This window comes from Acartia tonsa, chromosome 7, assembly GCF_053477335.1.
Source record: "Acartia tonsa isolate MP-2025a chromosome 7, ASM5347733v1, whole genome shotgun sequence".
Lineage (NCBI taxonomy): Eukaryota > Metazoa > Arthropoda > Copepoda > Calanoida > Acartiidae > Acartia > Acartia tonsa.
In genome coordinates this window covers 40121689-40141774 of record NC_137266.1, presented here as the reverse complement: position 1 = coordinate 40141774, position 20086 = coordinate 40121689, and the positions used below count along the sequence as shown (strand labels likewise).

At 31.7% G+C, this 20086-nt stretch overlaps 3 protein-coding genes and 1 long non-coding RNA gene across 11 annotated transcripts in view; 2 read left to right on the top strand and 2 right to left on the bottom strand.

Annotated features, from left to right (window-relative positions):
- LOC145323730 (uncharacterized) overlaps window positions 1–13991 on the bottom strand; it is a 57451-nt gene extending 43460 nt beyond the window's left edge. For both annotated transcript variants that reach the window (XM_080166220.1, XM_080166219.1), the window contains exon 1: window positions 13596–13991. In XM_080166220.1, the coding sequence (XP_080022346.1) occupies window positions 13596–13956 (361 nt within the window). In that variant the 5' untranslated portion in view covers window positions 13957–13991. The remainder of the gene's footprint in view (window positions 1–13595) is intronic.
- The window catches only part of Sgf11 (SAGA associated factor 11kDa), a 229512-nt gene that overhangs the window by 48685 nt on the left and 160741 nt on the right, over window positions 1–20086 (top strand). The gene's annotated exons all lie outside the window — the stretch shown is intronic.
- The window catches only part of LOC145323733 (interleukin enhancer-binding factor 3-like), a 200880-nt gene that overhangs the window by 48686 nt on the left and 132108 nt on the right, over window positions 1–20086 (top strand). The gene's annotated exons all lie outside the window — the stretch shown is intronic.
- On the bottom strand, window positions 14199–18613 carry LOC145324547 (uncharacterized). The gene is made up of 2 exons (XR_013881285.1): window positions 18239–18613; window positions 14199–14567 (listed from the first exon to the last, which is right to left on the bottom strand). It is a non-coding gene; the product is annotated as an uncharacterized LOC145324547 (long non-coding RNA).

Here is a 20086-nt window from a genome sequence, read left to right as displayed (position 1 = left end):
TATGTTTTAACTATGTTTGTATATTATTTCGTATTGGAATAAATATTTAAATGTTAAAATCTTTGTACGCTTTAACTGTGTTAATTTTAAACATTTCAACGTCCTTATCATATATCTTAAAGTAACAGGATGTCTGTCTATCCACTTGTAGAACAGGACCGACCAAGAAGGGAGTACCCAAAGTGTTATAATCTTAAAAACTTTGGGTACTTTTATTGAATGCTTGGTTCCAAACTAGTTGTGTATTGTATAGGTACGGCTGAATGAAGTGAAATAAAAATAAGAAAAGAAACGACGGTTAAAATTTGGAAGGGAGTATCCCATTTAATGTGTGATTTTTAAAAGGGAGATTTCTAAAGACATTTTCCCCTGTAGTATGACAGCAATGTTACAGGCTTGTTTTAGCTAAAATTCATATGTAATACTATAATATAACTTGTTTTAAAAAGCTCCAATCTTTAAAGAGGTGTCATTCGAAGCTCATATTACATACATACACACACACACATACATTCATTGCATTACTTTTAAAAGTGCAAAAAAAAAGATTTTAATATGGGTATTGGGTAATGCCTTGACATAAAAAAATACTCCTATCTATTCCTAACATATAACTTTTAAAGGCTAGATCTTTTTGGAGTCATGTGGACAAAAAAGGGGATGAAAAAAGATGGATGTTAGAGTTAAGAAAAGACGTTAGAAAAAAACTCTCACACATATACATATATGTATGTATGATTTCTTTAAATACCAAGAATAAGGTATAGTAATAATTCAACCCCAAAAACATCGTTCGGTTTATGACAAAAAATTTCGAAAATTTTTGAGAAAAAAATTGGAAGATTTTTTTACAAAATATTTTTTGGGGGGGTGATTTTTTATTACTATCCCCAATCCCTGGTTTAGAATTTAGGACTTTTAAATGGACAAATATAGGTCTGCCAAACGAACATTTTCGGGGGGATGGGAGGGGGGTAAAATAAGTTGCTAAGCTCTTTTAACAATTTAAAACCTTTAAATTGTTATTTAAAGATGCTTTGAAAAATGCTATAACATAAAATCCTCTTATGCAAGACTTGTGCTATATTTTCGTTATCGCTTATCATTATAACTAAGAAATAATTAGTAAGTTATCAACATTTGATTAAATAAATTCAAATAAAGATAACAATTTTCAAGTTATTCTAATGATCGATTTCCATATTTTTAGTCAAATATTAACATTTGAGACCTATAATTGCTATATTAAAGAATTATGCTTTAGAAAAAAATTAATATAATTTTAATCTTAGTACTACTTTTTGAAACCTCAAAATCAGAAGTTAGGTCTAGGTAACTATCTCATTATATATGCTAAAATGGGAAAAATACTACTTTTCCAAAACTTATAAGGCCGATGAAAAATGGCAAAGATACACAGACAGACACACATTCATCCTACTACTATGGCAGATAAACATCCAATTACTGCATAGAACGACTTCAAAAGACTTTTAGCCGAAAAAAATTTAAAATACGATGAAAATGAAAAAGAGTGGGACACTTAAAGTTAAAAATAACAATAAATGAAGGAACGAGTAACTTTTGAAAAAGAAACAACATACCTCTGCCTTTCCTGTTATATTTTAATAAAACCCTATCCATTTATAATGGTCAAAGGATTCAAATTTTTTTGGCTTATGAAGGTCAAAATTGATAGATAACGAACTAATTTAAAATTGAGAATTAAAGAAGTTATAATAGAATCTAGGTTTTTAATTTCGTTTTAAAATGGGGTGTGAATTTTATTAGGTTTTTAGAATAAAATTAAAATAGGTACTTTAAACAAGTTCAACAATCAAGAAACCTGACTACTTAAGAAAAATATCGGATCTACTGCAGTTCACGGTAAAATATTGCTGGTAACGAATATTGCCAAAAATCTATGAATTTTAAAGGCTGCTAGCTGCCAAACGGCTGAACGTACAGATCATACCCGCACACCATTTTAAGCATTATAAGAAGGCCTAAAAATAATCTGGAATAGCCAATAATGCACAGGGAAAGCTTCACTGAAGAAAAAAACGCGTAAAATAGGCCTTTTTCGCGCATTTCTCTGCACTGCGAGATAATTAAGCATTATCGATTTATGGCTATTCCAGATTATTTGTAGGCCTTCTTATGCTGCTTAAAACAGTGTGCGGGCATGATCTGTACGTTCAGCCGTTTGGCAGCTAGCAGCCTTTAAAATTCATAGATTTTTAGCAATATTCGTTACCAGCAATATTTTACCGTGAACTGCAGTAGATCCAAAATATCTTTTTTTATCCTTTTGGTTATATCTTATAAAGATATCTTTTTAATTAGGTATTAATTTCTTGTTTTGGATTTTGAATTTTGGTGACACATGGAGAGTACAATGGCAGATAATAAACTATTTCTGTATTTTGTTTAAGGACATTCATAAAGGGATAGTTTCACGAAATGCATTTGAACTTAATTTAGTGAACCGCATATTTTTTCCTGGTTAATTGGTTAAACTACATTTATATGGCATATATTTGAAAGAATTTTTATTTTCTACCACATAGTTTTTAAAATATCAAGACTTGAAAATCGTCTTTATAAATTGCATATATCACAAAAAGACGATTTTCCAGTCTTGATATTTTCAAAACTACATGGTAGAAAATTGAAATTCTTTCAAATATATGCCATATGAATACAGTTAAACCCTTAAACTAGCAAAAAATATGCGGTTCACTAAATTAAGTTCAAATGCATTTCGTGAAACTACCCCTTTTGGTATTTGAAATATTGTATCTTGTTGTTGTAGGAATTAATGTTCTCAAAATCATAATAAACAGAATAATAATATCATACAAAGTATTGACTTTCTGGTTACGCTTTCTAAATCTTACCTAATTGCTACAGGATTCATCATATAAAGTTTAAAATTGATAGGACAATTTTAAAATTCCTAAATCAACGAAAATAGCTAACTGTAAAGGACGGATAGACAATAATTATAGAAATGCTTTGCTTTTATAAGGGGCTGTATTAAAAAAGTACATTTTAAGCAAAAAAAATGGTTTAAACCAATTCATTGATTGTATTATGTGAAATAATAAATAAGACAAGGGTGGATTTCCAAAGTTCTTTTGAAGGGAGTATACTCGCTAAAATCACCAGAGTTAAGGACATGTTTTATGAAAAACAAACACCAGAAAAGACAAAATCTTAACTTGATCTAAAATTAACTTGAATCATTGTGCCCACAAAAAACCTAAATCGCCTGCAGCTTTTCTTACAGCCAAAGAATAATAATCATTTAGACAGAATGTTTTATATTATCTACCTTATTAGAATAATAACAGATGCGCCCCTAGCCTAGGGATATGAAGGGGACTGAAAACAGCCAAAAACCATTTTGGACCTATGTTAAGCTTCCATAACAGGAGAACTTACATCTCAGTAGTTATTAAATCTTTACTACTTTATATACAAACATTGTTTAAAGCTTATTCCTATAGGTGGCTGGTTAAATAAATGTCCATGTGTTTGTTATATTTGTTTTGGTGGCGTTTAGGAAAATTCTCGAAATGCCCATTTTGTTTTTGTCAAAAAATTGTCAGGGCTAGATATTAACAAAAACATTTTTTAAATTTTACAAATCATACAATAAATAAGGAGGATATAATGAAACACAATTTTAGAAAACTGGCGGGGAGTGATAAATAAAACACCCCTGAAAAGTAACACGTGAGCGAATAGACCCTAAACCACCCCTTACTTATCCTTTTTTGGGTTCTAAATTAGTACCCTTTACTGATTAGAAACCGATAAACGAAGTTTTTTTTTTAAACAAATAATTAGAAAAACTAAAACTAAAGCCTGCTTTATTTAGATTTTTAAAAACATTTTTTTTTAAAGTATGGCTTCGAAACCGTTAATACCCGCTGGAATAGGACCTGTTTTAAGCCATATTTCATGTATCGTATTGTAGCCCAAGCAGTATGTTATTACACATTTACGTGTTAGATGGACGTACGTACATGTATCCTAATTATACAGTAGCTATGCTATAGAAAATCATTGTATAACACAAGCCACAATTAATCAAAATCATGGAGGAATTTTTGAATACATCTGATATATGTTTTTTTTAAATCGAGGAAACGAAAGTTTTCTTACAAAGTTAATTGTAGAAAAGTAGAGAAATATTTAACACCAAGGGGGGGGGAAGTTTTGACACATTTGCGTAAACAGGGAGCATAGGCTTTATCTTTGGACTGAGAGGATAGGTTATTAGGGATAAAATCATTCTTATATGATGAATTTTCCCTAGTTTTAAGATTTTTTGGATAGGCCTCCAGGTTCCGGAGCTCCAGGCCTCCAGGTCCTCTCTGTACAGGTAAAAATTAAAAAAATATTATTATTTTTTTTTTAAGAGTTAGAAGTCAACCTATGAAACAAAATATGCATATTTTTGAATGTTATTCACATATTTAAAGAAAAAAATGCAAATTTTGTTTCATAAGTTGACTTCTAACTCTTCAAAAAAAAAATTTTTTTTTCATTTTTACCTGTACAGAGAGGACCTGGAGGCCTGGAGCTCCGGAACCTGGAGGCCTATCCAAAAAATCTTAAAACTTGGGAAAATTCATCATATAAGAATGATTTTATCCCTAATAACCTATCCTCTCAGTCCAAAGATAAAGCCTATGCTCCCTGTTTACGCAAATGTGTCAAAACTTCCCCCCCCCCCCCTTAAAGGCTGCATCCCTAGCACCTAACCAAGAAAATAGCCTAAACCCACCCTGATATATTAAAAAAGACTTCCCAGAAAAGCAGTTCTTAAACGAACTGACCATTTCCGAGATCTTTAGCTGTATCAAAAAAAAGCATAATACTTTATATAATACCTAGATATTTTAGCTACTCTACAATTAGAGTATGTCGTTCTTTATCCTTGAAAATAAAACAATAATCAAATATGTGGTGTACATATATGAAAAGGGGTTGAAATATTTTTATTAAAAATCATTAATTACATGCCACATTCCTATCTACGTTGTTCGCTTAACAATGAAATAAAATCAAGGCAGATTAAGGCCATAAGTAGCGCAGTAATAACAAACCAATAAAATTGGTGCTGCATCTATGGGATCTGTATTTAAAGGGGTAAGGACTAGCAAAAAACCATCCCAAGACTTAATCCTGTATTATAAAGTAGTAAGGTTTTTTGTCTGTTGCAGCGATGGATCTCGCTAAACGCTGAACATATATGGTTCTCCTTTACAGTGAAGCTTCTTATAGGTCCTTATATGATTTTAGGTTATTTTATTTTATTAAATAAGTCTGGGTATGGTTTCAGGCTGTTTAATTTTCTGCCCTTCTATATTCCTTAAAATATAAGAGTCGCTAGATGCTAGGGGACCAGCCGCGAGTAAAATAGACTAAAACCATACAAGATTATAGAAAGTCACAATTTCCTAACATTTTCTAATTTTAGAACTTAAATAGTTTTGGTTTTTCAATGTTTTTGTTAATCGTTATGGACAGGTCATATAACAACCAAATAGGATGTAGAAATAAGCTTTTTTAAAAAAAAAAAAGGTTGGGAAAAGTTTTCTGAAAAACAAACAGTTGAACAGGACAGACAAATATCCATAACAGAATTTTAAACCCTTAAAATTATCGTTTAATGTTACTTTTTACTAACGGAAAAGTAGGAGGCAAATATGCTTCTAGAAGGCCCCGAAGTGATTCTTACGATATATGTCAATTCTGTTTTTCATTATAATTTTCAATTTCTTAGAGGAAACAGTAAAAAAAAAGGTAAAGAGGTTAATCCCACTTCCTTTACTCTATAAGATAAGTCTCTAACTATCCGGTAAGCCTGATGGAATCGGTCTATTGTGTTTAGACTTTTCTAAATAAGTTAAGTAACTATACAACCATGGCTAAAAAAAGTCTGTCTGTCCATTTGGTCATTTTGTTACGGCATATTCAATTCATTTAACTTTTGTAGTTAAAGAAATAAAGAGTAAAACAGCAAATGTCTTAATTTTAACTTTAAAATAGAAATAAAGGGTGTATTACAATTTTTTTTTTTGAGGGGGGGGGGAGGCGAAAGGGGGATGTAGGAAATTCATTACGTTTTAAGCTCAGCCCTATATCAGAAATCTTTAGAGATAGGACAATGGACAATAAACTGATGTACATCCCAAATTACCACTTATAAGACGAAAATTTTGGACACAGCTAGTTTGAGTCGATAAGATATTGTAAAAGATCCCAAAGTTTTAAGGCAATGAATAAGAGATCATGTTTATAAGACTTTGGGTACCCGTGTAATTTAGAGTCCAATGTCTCCTCCCTCCTTGTATTTAGATTATTTTCATGTCGAGTAGAAACATAAAGTAAAGGGTTTTAGGATAATGGTGTGGGGGGGGGTTAGTAATTGAAAGGATTTAAGATTAAAAAGGGGGAGGGAAACAGTTATAGAACTGGACAGCTGATATGTTTCCTGTTTTCTATCCCCTTTCCACCCCCCCCCCTTTTTCTGAAAATCTAAAGTACCGTCTAAACACTTAGGACACCCCCCCCCCCTCCTAAATTTTGTCTCACCCCCTGCAATTTTTACCCATTATATATTATCCTGAAAATCGAATTTCCCTCCCTCTTTTAAAAACTCTCAGAGTCCCCATCCCCCCCCCCCCTTATTTTTCCTAATTCCTTTCTCTGTCAATTTCGCCCCAGGTGCCCTTTCCTATCCCCCCCCCCTTCTTTTAACAGGGGGAGGGGCACCTATAGTAATAAAAATGAGGGAGGGGCGGATAGAACGGTTATAATATACCCATAGCAAGGGTTTAGTTCACAGAACCATGCTAAAATTCCCTGGCCCTAAGGGGTGAAAATTCTTCCCATTTAAAAAATTTCTTCTTCTTTACCAAATAAGAAAAAATCCTTATAAATTAAGATTTCATATTTTTTTTACAAAATATCATATTTTAAGGTAATAGTATTTACCCCTGAATTAGGGCAAAAGAACTAAAAAACTAAACATAGTCTTAAAGACAAAAATCAAGTAAAAATTGGAGGGAGGGGACATTAGATTGTAAATTGCACTGGTATCCAAAGTTTTATATCAACGTTTTTTTATTCCTTTCAAAACTTTTGGGTACTGATGATGAATCTTAATTGGTACAGATTGTCCAAAATTTTTAATCTATTATTTTAATCTATAAAATTTGTTTTAATTGGGGCTGTACATCAATTTATCGCTTATTGTCTTATCCCTTAAGATCTCTGCCAAATCTTTAAAAATCTTCAAACTTTGATGACTAAACTATGATTTAAGTAAATAGAAACTATAATAATGAAAATGGCTGAAAAACAAAATTTCTGTCCGTCCACCCCCTTTACTTAAATACTGTAAAATATACAATATAATATAATTTGGGACACAGAATAGGTTAATCAATAAAAGATAGAGAGAAAAAGAAGTGTTCTAATAGTTAAAAACTAAAAGTGGATTAAAATTAGTTTTCTAAAAAACCTAAAATGTAGAAAAATATCTTAATTTACTATTTTTCTAAAATCATTATCCCAGCATAAAACAATTTCTCTTTAGATAACAAGTCCCCCCTTCCCTGCCCCGCCCTCCAAGCACCTTTATTTTACCCCCTTCCCTAATGAAGTTTCTGCAAATTTTACCCCTTTTATATTTTCTTATTGAAGTTTAAATTCTCTCAGGCGAATAACATTATTCACAGGTCAGTTGTGCTACAAAATAACAATACGTTTTTCCTTAATAAGTTTGAAATCGATAGGACAATTCCAACATGTCTAAATTAACAAAAATAGCTAACTGTTACGGACGTACGGACAGACCCTAATTATAGAAAAGCTTCACTTTAAAAATAAGATCAACCTATTTTTTTTCCTGTACAATACCTCTATTTCATTTAACTATGAACTAACATTCGAAAGTGGAAGAGGGGGTAGAAAAAACCTAAAACCATCCCAAGACTAATATTTTGTATAATAAAAAGCTTATAAACTTCGCTGGATCAATATATTTGCCTTAAAAAAAGATCAATCTGTCAGGTTTATTTTCTCGTAATACGACCCTGATTCACGTAGTGCTAGCTGCTGCCACCCTAGCATATTCAGGGGCAGAAATAGCCTAAAATCATCTCAAGACATTTGTACAACATGTATTTTATATAAAAAAAAATAGCTTAAAACCTTCACGGGATCATTGTGATGTTTCCTAAATTAAAACTTACTTAAATCAGTGATTAGCGAGATCTTAAGGTGCAAACTAACGATAACCATAAATCTTTATAGTATTGGTAATACTCACTATTATCGTCCTTAGTTTTTTTTTATAATTTTGTAGCACATCCTTTAAACACAGGTCAAATGAAATCTTGGTATAAAGGACAGAATTCTAGAGGGGATGGGAATTTTCATTAAAAGGGTAAGGGGAGAAGAACAATTGGGGCATACTTACCCACCCCCACCCCCCTGGTAAGATAGAAGGATAGATTGATAGAAACACAATGGCTTGAGAATATTTTGTTTACCAATTAGATTTAGGGCAAGATATTATGGTTAGGGAAAGGGTCCTTATGCAACCTAACCTAACATTATTTAAACAACAACATACTTAACCATATAAACAAGAATTAACAAGCACTTAAAACTTTATTGGAAGTACAAACAGACAGATAGACAGCCTAGGTATTACTTGAAAAATATAGGCATGTGAATTATTTTCCGTGGACAAACCAAAGTTTACAAATAAGGCAATCTTTGGGTACATGTCTCTATTTGTATAAATTCCAAGATGGTCACAAAAATACTGAACAAAAAAGACCATAAAACAGATCCATGAAGACTTAGTAGGTCCTATTATGCTATTTTATATTTAAAAATAAAACTTCCTTTCCATGAAGTCTAAAAGGTACATATCAATTTTGAGATGGCAAAAACTATAGGGTCCTATTTGCACAAAGACAGTGCTTTGAAAAAAGTACATATAAACTTTTTAATTTATGTACTTTATAGTATTTCTATAATAAACCTTTAATTGGAACATAAACATAATTATTATTTTGACTGAAAAAAAGTTCTTTTAATACCTAAGAATTACAGTAAAGTTTCAGCCTTCTAAGACGTCCTTATGTACTGTAATATTTCTCAAATTCATTACCTTTAAAACCCATCAATAAACAAGAAGCACACTTGTATAATAAAGACACACTTGGCTCTAAAAATCAGTGTCAGGCAAAAAGTTGTAGTTTTAATCAAAACCCTCCTAGACAAAAAATATGTACACACTCTTTAAATAATAGAAAAGGCAGGTTGTCCCACAAAATAACTAAATTTTGTGTTAGGTCTTTAATTTTAAGTTATCAATTCAACACAATTTAAAACAAAATTTACCACTTTAAATACTTGAACATTGTTTGCTTTTTTGGACGATTTTTTATGTGATTTTTTGATAACACTGGGTGGGATCTTACTATCTGGACGACGTGTGCTACTTTTTGTTTAACACGTGACTTCTAAAATCTACATAAAAGCAAAGATTACAGTACAATTTCAGTATTTTTAGCCAACAACTCTGTTGTTATATTTAAGTAAAATATAAACACTATAGAAACAGCCATGGTGGACGTTTTCTTGTCTGTCAGTTGCATGTTACAAGAAAAGTTTGCTTAGATATCAAGATAAAAACAAAACAGAGGGGGTTAAAAATGCCTTAGTCATCAAATTATTAACATTTGTTTACAAACAAATTAAGCTTTTAACTTATGGAGAGTTTGAAATTATATTCGGCTTCGCTTTTAGCCTGAATGGCATTACTGGAATCTATTTGAACTTAAATAATACAATCTCAGATACAAAAAAAAGCATTAATTTGTTAAAAGTTTAAGCAAACACTTTTTATTAAAAACAAAACAAAATACTGTCATCAAATGCAGGGTTTCGGATCCGCATTGATTGTATGCGGATCCGGATCCGAATCCTTGACAATAAAAATAAAATCACCAAATTTTTCAAAAAAAATTTATTCTTTCATTCGAAGTACTTTTAATTTTCAAGTCTGAACCTAAACCTTAAAGATTGGCTCTCATCAAGAGAATGTCTGAGATTTTATATAAATTTAGGTAGATTTTTCCATTTTTTCCGCATTTTTTTTAGTCCAAGGATCCGGATCCGCATTTTTTTGCGGATCCGGATCCTTGGACTCAAAAATATGCGGATCCGGATCCAGATCCGAAACCCTGATCAAATATTAAAACAAAAATATGTCTCATGTGTCTATGTCAATGAGAAAATTTCAATTAAGGGGGACAATTTTCATCAAGTAATGCATTTTTCATCTTGTTATGTCTTTAAAACTATTTTATTATCATTTTTTGATAAAAAAAATGCATTGTTAAATTGATTAATGTCTTGTAATAAATCAAAAAGATATCTAATCTAAAGAAACCTAAAACTGAAATATGATTAGTCAAACTATAGTTTTTGAAGATTTTTAATTTGCTTTTTGGTGATTTTTAATTTTTTATCTCAGTAACAAAATAAGTAAACAAGGATGACAACATACATAAAAGCGAAGCTTTTAATTCAGAAAAAAGGACAAATGACCAACAACGTGTGTCCGAACATGAATTGTAAGTCTAAACAAAATTGCTTAAATACAGGATACAGTAAGATACTTTTATTTTTAGGATTTGATTATAAAGTCGGACCATGTTGTCCTAAGAATCATTATTTGATAAACCATTATTAAATGAAAAACTCACACGATATACCACCCTGCTGGATATTAATATTCCCAAATGACAGATGTACATTTGAATAAAAATCTATTTCATTTATGGGCAATTCGAGAAAACTAGGGGGGTATTTGGTTTTATTGGAAGGTGAGAATTGGGGGAGGGGGGAGGGATAACCATAAAGTTCCCAATTTGGGAAATATTCAGAATTAGGGGAGGGGGGTGTTAAAATGGCCGATAAATTGGAAATATAGATCCATATGGTATTAATGACGGGGAAAGGTCAACTGAAAACAATTCACTAGGTTTCAAAGATTAAAGACATAAAACTTTAGAATTATATTCTACTTAAATTACAGAAAAAAAGTTAAAATGTTTATTTAAATATACTTAATAGCCCCTTAAAACTGAAATAGATAGGCATATGACAGAAAACGAGGTGTAATTAAACAAATGGTTAACAACCCCCCCCCCCCCCTTAAATTCTGAGAAAAACAGGGATTAAAAACCATGATAATAATTAAGATTTCAAATCATGGGGAGGGGGGGGGGGGGGGGGGACAGATTTGGTTGGCGATACCAATGGACAGTTTTATGATGAAAGTAAAAAAGAAACATTCTTGATAAGTTTATTATCTTTATAAAATCTTAATTTCAATATCTCTAATCCTTTTTAACAACAAATAGGTGTGAGGAATGTGAAATGAAGATATTTAAATCTGGAAAAATTAGAGAGATTTGCTACTTAGAATTATGAATTCAGATAATACAAATGTCCTTCATAACACATCTTTTTGTTACTTTATTTAACACTAGCAGCTTCGCCCCTAGCCTCCAGGGGCTTTGTCCCAAGAGGTAATTTTAAAAAAATAAGGGGAATTTTTTTTTTGGGGGGGGGATTGTGGGTGTCCCACCCCCCAAGAAACTAGCCTAAAACCACCACAGGATCAATAGGTATATTCCCTGAAGAGTAGAATCCGATCAGTTCAGTGGTTTCCGAGATCTTAAGGGACGGACAGACAGACATCATTCAACTTTGTATTATAGATATCTAGAAATAAGATAAATTAAATTTTAAGCTACATAGAGCCTACAACCATATGTCCTTTATACATAAAATCAATCCAAAACCGTTTAGGCAAAAAATATAGGAACAGAGATTTCTATACTGAAAAAAAATAGACAACACATAAAAAAATACAACAGACCCTAATAAAATAGTAAAAAGCTCGCGAGGGAGGGGACAAACATTTGCATGGGCAAGCTTGAAAGCGTTGGGTACCTTTATTAAACAACAGCGTAGGGTTATACAACAATTTATCATCCAATGTCTTATCCATCAAGATGCATTTTTAGAGAATGCTTGTCTCTGTACTTTGTTTCGTTAGATACAATGTTACCATAATGGATGTAGAATATACCTGGATATTTTAAGAAGGGAATTTTTTTATCAATTAAGCTTGCTAACATGAAACTCATTCATTTGTCAGTTCGTTAATCCAGTAGGAGGGGAGTGGAGGGGTTTAAGGGGGGTATAATTATATTAGCCAGCTGCAAGATTCACTTTATTAGAGGGCATGAAAATCTGTTGCAACATCCATTGCTACTATATTGGTGGAAGGATATTAGGATATTTCCCCCTTCCCCCCTTAAAACCCCTGCGCCGTCTAACCTTTCAAATGGTTTAATTCAGCTGGGTAACAGGAGTTTGGACGGGGGGGATTAAACCCCCCCCCCCTTAAACATGGGAACTATCCAGCTGCTACCCATGGGAGAAATGGACAGGGAACTGTATAATATAAAACAAAACAAAAATATCAAAATTAAGTTAAAAAATATTATTTTTGATGTAAAAATGCTTACTTAATTAAATAAAAAAGCTTTATCTGTTCAATTCGAATATTTTTTATAATACATTTATGTGTCTTAGAAGCTAACCGGTGCGATAGTTATAAAATAAGGATTGAAATACAGTAAAGGGTCGATATTATTTTACTTTTTTTACAAAAAACAAGCAATTTATTTGTTGTAAAATGAATATAAGCCCGTATAATAGAAAACCCGCATTTAGGTAGAATTTGAAAAAGGTAAAACTAATAGTAGACTAGGATTTACGACTAAAGATACATAGATAAAAGTACGTGCAATATAAATTTTGCAGACGCCTATCTCTTTCCAGTAAATAATATAGATTCGCAAGTGTCTGATTCACAAACTCCAAATGTCAAAATGATCTATTTAACCAAAATAAAATGTGGACATTTCTCAGATATAAAAAAAAAACCAAGGATAATAATATCCATAGTATGATAGTAGGCGCAGCAATAACAGGAAATGACGTCCAAGATTAATATTTTGAGGATGAGGGGTGTAATTTAATGTATTTTTAAAAATTTTGAAGGGGTCTAGTGAGGTGTTTCAAAGTTTGAGGGGGAAAACACCCCTTTACCTCCACACTTGGACGTATATGATAACAATTCTGATATATTTTCATTAAAAATAACAGTAAAGTAGTATACAGCTAGGTGTTATAAAAACTATTCAGACGTTATCAACAAATTTAATGTTAAGCAATAACAACAAGTAAACAGTAGAGTTGCTTTGCTCATTAAAAAATTGATAAAAATGGCAATCCCAAATTTTAATAACATGTATGAGAATTTTTCTAAAGGATTGCATGGTTTTTTTAATACCTATACATTTTTAACAAAAAAAATTTTAAGTACGATTGAGTAGGTAAGGGAAATTTTAAATGAATTAAAAATATTACAAATGTACCTATAGGAATAAAAAGTAAAAACCAAAGTTACTCACCTCTAAAAAACTTTAATCTACCGCCGGGCGTCGAACTGGTTCCCCCGCTGCCGCCTGCATTCGTGCCCACGGAGCCACGGCTGCTGGCCGGCGAGGCGGGCTGCTGCGGCATTGAATGACTACCAGCTGCCGCCGCCGATTGCGGCGAATGCTGCGGTTGAGAATAAAAATGACTAGACGTTGTATTTGTGCTATGCGCAGATCCCGCGCCCATATTTAACCCCTCACTTTTTAACCTATGTATCACATCGAGCGGATGGCTACTGCCTGGATGGGTAATTTCTTTTTTAACTGCACTAGTCGCGGAGTCGTAGGATAGGTCGACTCCGTCGTCGTCGATTGTTCTTTCAGTTTTGACCATTATGCTGTTTTCTGTAACAGCGAACAGTGTATCAGACTTTTTTCAACAAAACTTACATAAAATTAAGGTTTGACCGTCGCACAAAGGAAAGCTCTGATCATTAATTTGAGCATGTTAAAATCGCACGATCAATTGTGGCAACTTGTTTGAGCATGCTGATTAGTTAGGTACCACATAACTAAATGAAAGCTTTCCTAAAAAGTTTAACTTGATTTCTCCAACAATTGGGCAATTATCTTAATTTAAATAAATAAAGATGTCTGACACACTGTTCCTAAATGTGAATGAGAAGAATGTGTAAATGAAGATGAAATCGTGGTGACAACCGCCGTCAACTGGCGGTTGACAAGTTTCTGCTCGCCGCCGCTGTGTGGCGGACTAGCCCCGCCGGCCGTAGCAGCAGCCGCCGTCAGTCGGTACGGCGAACTCGGCGGTAAGACGACGCCACAACCCCCCGGTAAACTGGCGCTCAGTTGGGTGGACATCGCTCATTGTTGAGGGCAGATCATTGGGTCACGCGGCTGACATCAAATATCCACTGGTAGAATAAAGGCGGTTGGTACGATCCGATGGCGGCGTGTTGATCCGTTTTCTTTGCTTGGCATTTATACCTGAAAAATATAAATTATTCAAGAAAAACAGTTATTTATCGCATAGTGTTATAGCCAGCTTTCCGTGGATATTAAAATAAAAAAATAAATGAAAAGTTTTGTTAGCCCCGAGGTACCGAACTAACAAAACTAGTATTAATATTTTTTCATAAATACTCGCGGAAAATTGACTTTAATATAATGCTATACATGATTTTTCAGTTTAACCGAGTACCGGTTCTAATCCAGCAGATATTAATCGGTTTCGAAGCCATTCTGAAAAGATTTTAATTCTTATAAAATTTTTGTCATTTAAATATGCTTTAAATCAATTATCACGAATCAGAAATTCGCAAATCTCTCTTGATATGCTTCATTTCATTTTGTAGGAGCGTAGCTAATCTACATTTAGAGTATTCCGTCCGTACGTCTATCTGAGTAAGTTACAGTTTAAAAAAAAAACCCTAATAATTTTCTTGATTTTAAACTATTTCTTACGATTTAAAACAAAAATTGATTTAAACCAAATAAACTTTCATATCCTGTGATTTACTAACAATAACCCACAAAAATACTCTTCTTTCTATCATATTAATTTGTATTAGCTGCGCTAGTTACCCATGGATATAAAAGATCTTGTTATATTTTAATCATTAAAAAAAATTGAGTGAGCTTTTGATCTGTCGTTTTATTTGTCCTATTACTGTTTGTGCTATCTTACAGGGAGGGAGGGGACAATGGGCTGTTTATTACACTAGTCCCAAAAGTTTTGTGATAATGTTTTCTTTATCGTTGGCTCATAAACTTTTAGGGATTTTTGTTGTATTTTGATTGGTTGGTTCAATAAGTTATTTCATACACTTATTAAAACCAACAAAAGGGTATTTTTATGTATCATTATTGAAGATGTACATCAATTTATCGGCCATTGTCTTATCCCTTTAGATCCCTGGCTAAGTTGTGTGCTACACATCTCACACGACTATGCATGCTAAAATAATGTGTACACAGACATGTTTTTGCTTGCAACATGTTGACATGCGTCTTTTCCCTGTCAATTTTTGCAAATAACAGAATATTTATTGACATTTTCACGGCTTATTGTAAAAGATGAATTTTTTTTGCTGAAAACTAAAGGTTAAAATTGTTAATATTGCATTGTATTACAGACAGCTTTCCGCGAATATTAAAAAAGAAAAATTATAGGTAAAAGTAAAACTGGTATCAATTTTAAGATTTTTTTTTTAATATTCCTGGAAAATAGTCTGTAAGTATGACTATGATATAAATGATCTTTCATTTTGGCTTAGAACTGGTTCTAAATCGGTTTCAAAGCCATACTGAATTTTTTAAAAATAATTTAATTTGGAAATTACATAGGTATGTAGGTAAGAAATCCACAAAAAATACTGTTTTGAAAAAATATTAAGTACATGCAATACAAATATTAATAAATACTTAATAAAATAGTTTGGAAAAATCAATCTCAGCAAGGGGTTAACAAGCCTTTTATTTAAAAAATCAGGTCTAAATATGCTTAATATTTTTATTTAATAAATTTCTTTTTATAGATATTAGGAATTTAAAGACAGCTTTATAATATTTACGTTTAATTTGTTGAATAAACATGAAAAATAATGAGAATTTTAAACTTAGATTTTCTCTAGACCTAAGAAAATTTCCCAATAACTGTGAAAACAAAGTAATGAGTTTAAGTGTATGTATGTGACATAAATAGGTGAAATAAAGAAAACAGTAAATGGGGTTAGAAAAGGGGTGATTATGTTTAATTATTCAGCTTAAAATACAGTATTTAAAGTAGGTATAAATAGTTAATTTTAGCAGGTATACACATCAAATCACGAAAGTAAGAATTTATTGATTTAAAGTAATTAACAATATAAATAAATAGTAAAGTATTAACCTGACAACGTATGGTTATACCTTAAGGGGGGTTTAATGCAACCATCTCGTAATCAATGTATAAATGGCACTTAGAATTCAAATTTTGCTCTAAAATTCTGCATGAGTAATCCTTGGTAGGTCTATTTTCCCTAAATCGAACAAAAAAGTTGAAAAAGTAACGGCTAACGGCTCAGCCGTTTAGCCGTTTGTTGGCTATTTTTAGGGCAAATCTGTCATAAATTACGTAGGAATCAACTTTTTGAAACATATTTTTGCTTTAAATCATGTGAAATGATACAAAAACAACATTTTCAGATTTCTAGTACCAGCAACTAACGGCTAGAACCGTTTGAAAACATTTTGGAGCAGAAAATAGTATCATGTGGAGATAGGTTTCGTGATGATTTGCATTGGAAATAGCCCAAAAAATGGCTAAATTGCTAAGCCGCCAGCTGTTAGCCGTTATTTTTCCAACTTTTTGTTCGATTTAGGGAAAATAGACCTACCAAGGATTACTCATGCAGAATTTTAGATCAAAATTCGAATTCTAAGTGCCATTTATACATTGATTACGAGATGGTTGCATTAAACCCCCCCCCCCCCCCCCTTATATAGCAGCTAATATTGTAATAATAACAAAATTATCCCTAAAGCCTTGCAAAATAATAGATAATTCCCTCCCCCCCCCCCCCCAATTGAGATCAAATTTCATACAAACATTGACAAGGGAAGAAATTATTTAATTTCAAAAGTACCTCGCTCATCTCATTCATAGAGAAAAATTTATTGAAAAAAAAATCGCAAAAAAATATAAGTGAAAATCTTTGAAAATGTCTTGAAATAAACTACTTTAATTTGGAATCTTAAGGGAAAAGGCAATGGACGAAAAATTGATTCAAATTCCAAGTAATATTACGCCTCCTGTATATCAAAATTATTGGTTGAAATGTTTGGACCCCAACCATATAACTTTAAGAAATGTCTTCATAGTTAAGCTATCGAATGTATTGTTAAATCTTCGGGTACCAGTGTTTAAATTACAGTCCAATGTCCCCTCACTCAAAGACGTTTCACTTGATTCTATGACCGTTTTTTTTACTACTTTTTGTTTTTCATAATACTTTGCCACCTCTTCTCACCTTTCGTTCTTTCTATTACTTAATAATATATAACCAGGGATCTTAAGGGATAAGACAAAAAAAGTGTACATCCCAAATTAAGTATATTGAATTTATTTAGTTGTTAAAAATTGCAATTTTAAACCAAGAATAAGTGACTGTAGATAAAAACTTTGGATACATTAGTGATTTAAAGTGTAAAGTCCCCTCCATTCCTGAGAATAATGGGGTCGGGGAAAGGGGGGGATAAATGTGACAGCAATAAAATGGAGGGATGGGGGGAAGTGAAATTTAATAATATAGGCATATGTTTTAAAAATTGGGGACAATTTTTTCTAAATAGGTGAAATCTTATAAGTAACAATTATAATCAAAATAACAAGATGACTTATTACCAAAAGCAACGCAGCAATTACAAGACAACAACGCATATCTAGCTAGTTAGAAAAAGACATATAAAATGTTCTTTTTGACAGTTAGTATTTTTAAATAAAATCAAACACAGACATTTTTTCTCGAAAGCTCATTTAATCATAAAAAAAAAAACATTTAAATAGAATTTTAATATCTTAATAAATAAAATTTTAACAGTAATTTAAAAACTAGCCCTGATCGAAGAAACAGTTCTTCATTAATTAATTTGATTAAGAAAAAAATATAATACATTACCTGCGTTTTAATTATGATAACATTTTTAATAAGCTTTAGAATATCACTTATTATAATTTTCAATTTATGATAATTTCACAAAAATAATATTTTCAACAATTTTTGTCACTTAAATCAAAATTATTTCATTTTTATTTGTTAAAAATCACTATAAATTATTATTCTATATTTATAACAGCATTTTTTAACCTTAAAAAATCATGTTTTCTGTAATAATTGGCGTGTGTATGAATTATCAGCTGATTGCATAAAAATGCGCTAAAACACTTTTGCAGAAAATCTGTGAAATAATTCCACTACACTAATTTACACACGTTCTCTCTCTCTGTGTTTCTCTCTCTCTCTACTTGAGTAGCAGACAAAACAGACTGATCTAAATTTCAGGGTCGCCGGTTAAATGTACATAAAATGTACATTTGTAAAAAATATATAAAAAATCTAAATTTTATTTTCAATATTTGGTAAATTCATAGAGCAAATAAATCTGAAATAATCATTTATTGAAATATTTTTGTCAGTTTAAAAGTGGCAACCTTGTTTTACTTCGTCGGCAAGTAAACTCGAGCCGTTGGATTTAAAGCAGCTGCTAAATATTGGGCGTAGCCAGTATCGTAAAAATTATTAGAAATATTTCTATAAAAAGTCTTTAATTTTGAAATAGAAAGATTTTAGTAATGCTGCTACAAAATTAAAAAATAGAATATTTTTATCTAATTTTCTATTTTTCGCCCCTGACGTGAATTGTGAGTAAGTGCCGACACAATTTTGTGTAACCGGGAGAAGAATGGCGTGACGGTACAACAACATGACGAAAATTTGAGGCGTGCCGGGTCACATTTCACGCTGGCTCAAGCAGAAATTGAACCGTGTTGGGCCAGATTTCACACGATCATGTTTTTGATTTTCTCATCCTAGCGAGTAAATTCACAAGGAAGCAATCTCCCCCTTCCTCTCCACCTCTTGCCCCACGTAACGAAACAAAAACTGGACTCCCTGTTATTATTTTCTTGCGTTATAATATGATGGGTTTTGCACTATTTTTATAATTAATATAAGATTCCCAAATAAACGAAATTTATTTTTATCTGCAGAGTAGATGTTATAGTTTTTCTCTCCACTTTCATTTATCTGTCATCTGTTTTGTTTTAAAGATATGTATTTCATAAAGAAAAGACATATACATACAGAATTACATATTATAGTACGAGACTTTTATTTACATCAACATAGCTTAGTAGCTGGAAATTAATCAGAAAAAACAGGAATCACTGTGTTATTAAAAACTCAAGAAAATCAGAGATAAAATTAGTTTCTTGCCCTGCATTTTGTAACAGTTTGAAGGAAAATTGGGTTAGGAGAATTGTATGGGCATGCAGGTTGTTTTTATTCCAATTTGAAATACAGTCTTCTTTGCTTAATTTGAGTGATTTGTCTTTTGCAGCTAAAATAAGATTGGATAGTTGAGTATATACATTTAACGAGAAATCATCATAATACATATTAAATAGGTAAAAGCTTTCTTTTAGAAAAATAAATTGAGGTTGTCCATTATTATACTTAATATCTAAAAAGACAGCTAGTTTATGAATAAAATAAGAAGGAAATAAACAAAAGAATAATGCATGATCTGTATTGCTTTCTGTATTACATTTGTTGCAAATATTTGAATCGACTAATTTGAATTTAAATAGTTTATTTTTGCTTGGTAGTGTGCGATTCAATTGTTCTAGATAAAAGTTTTTGAAATGTAATATAATTGGTAAATTAAAAAGTTTCTTAATAGTAAGTTCAAAAAGTTCCTTGTCAGGAAAGAACAGTTTGTCTCTTTTTCTTGTCATTATAGAAGGT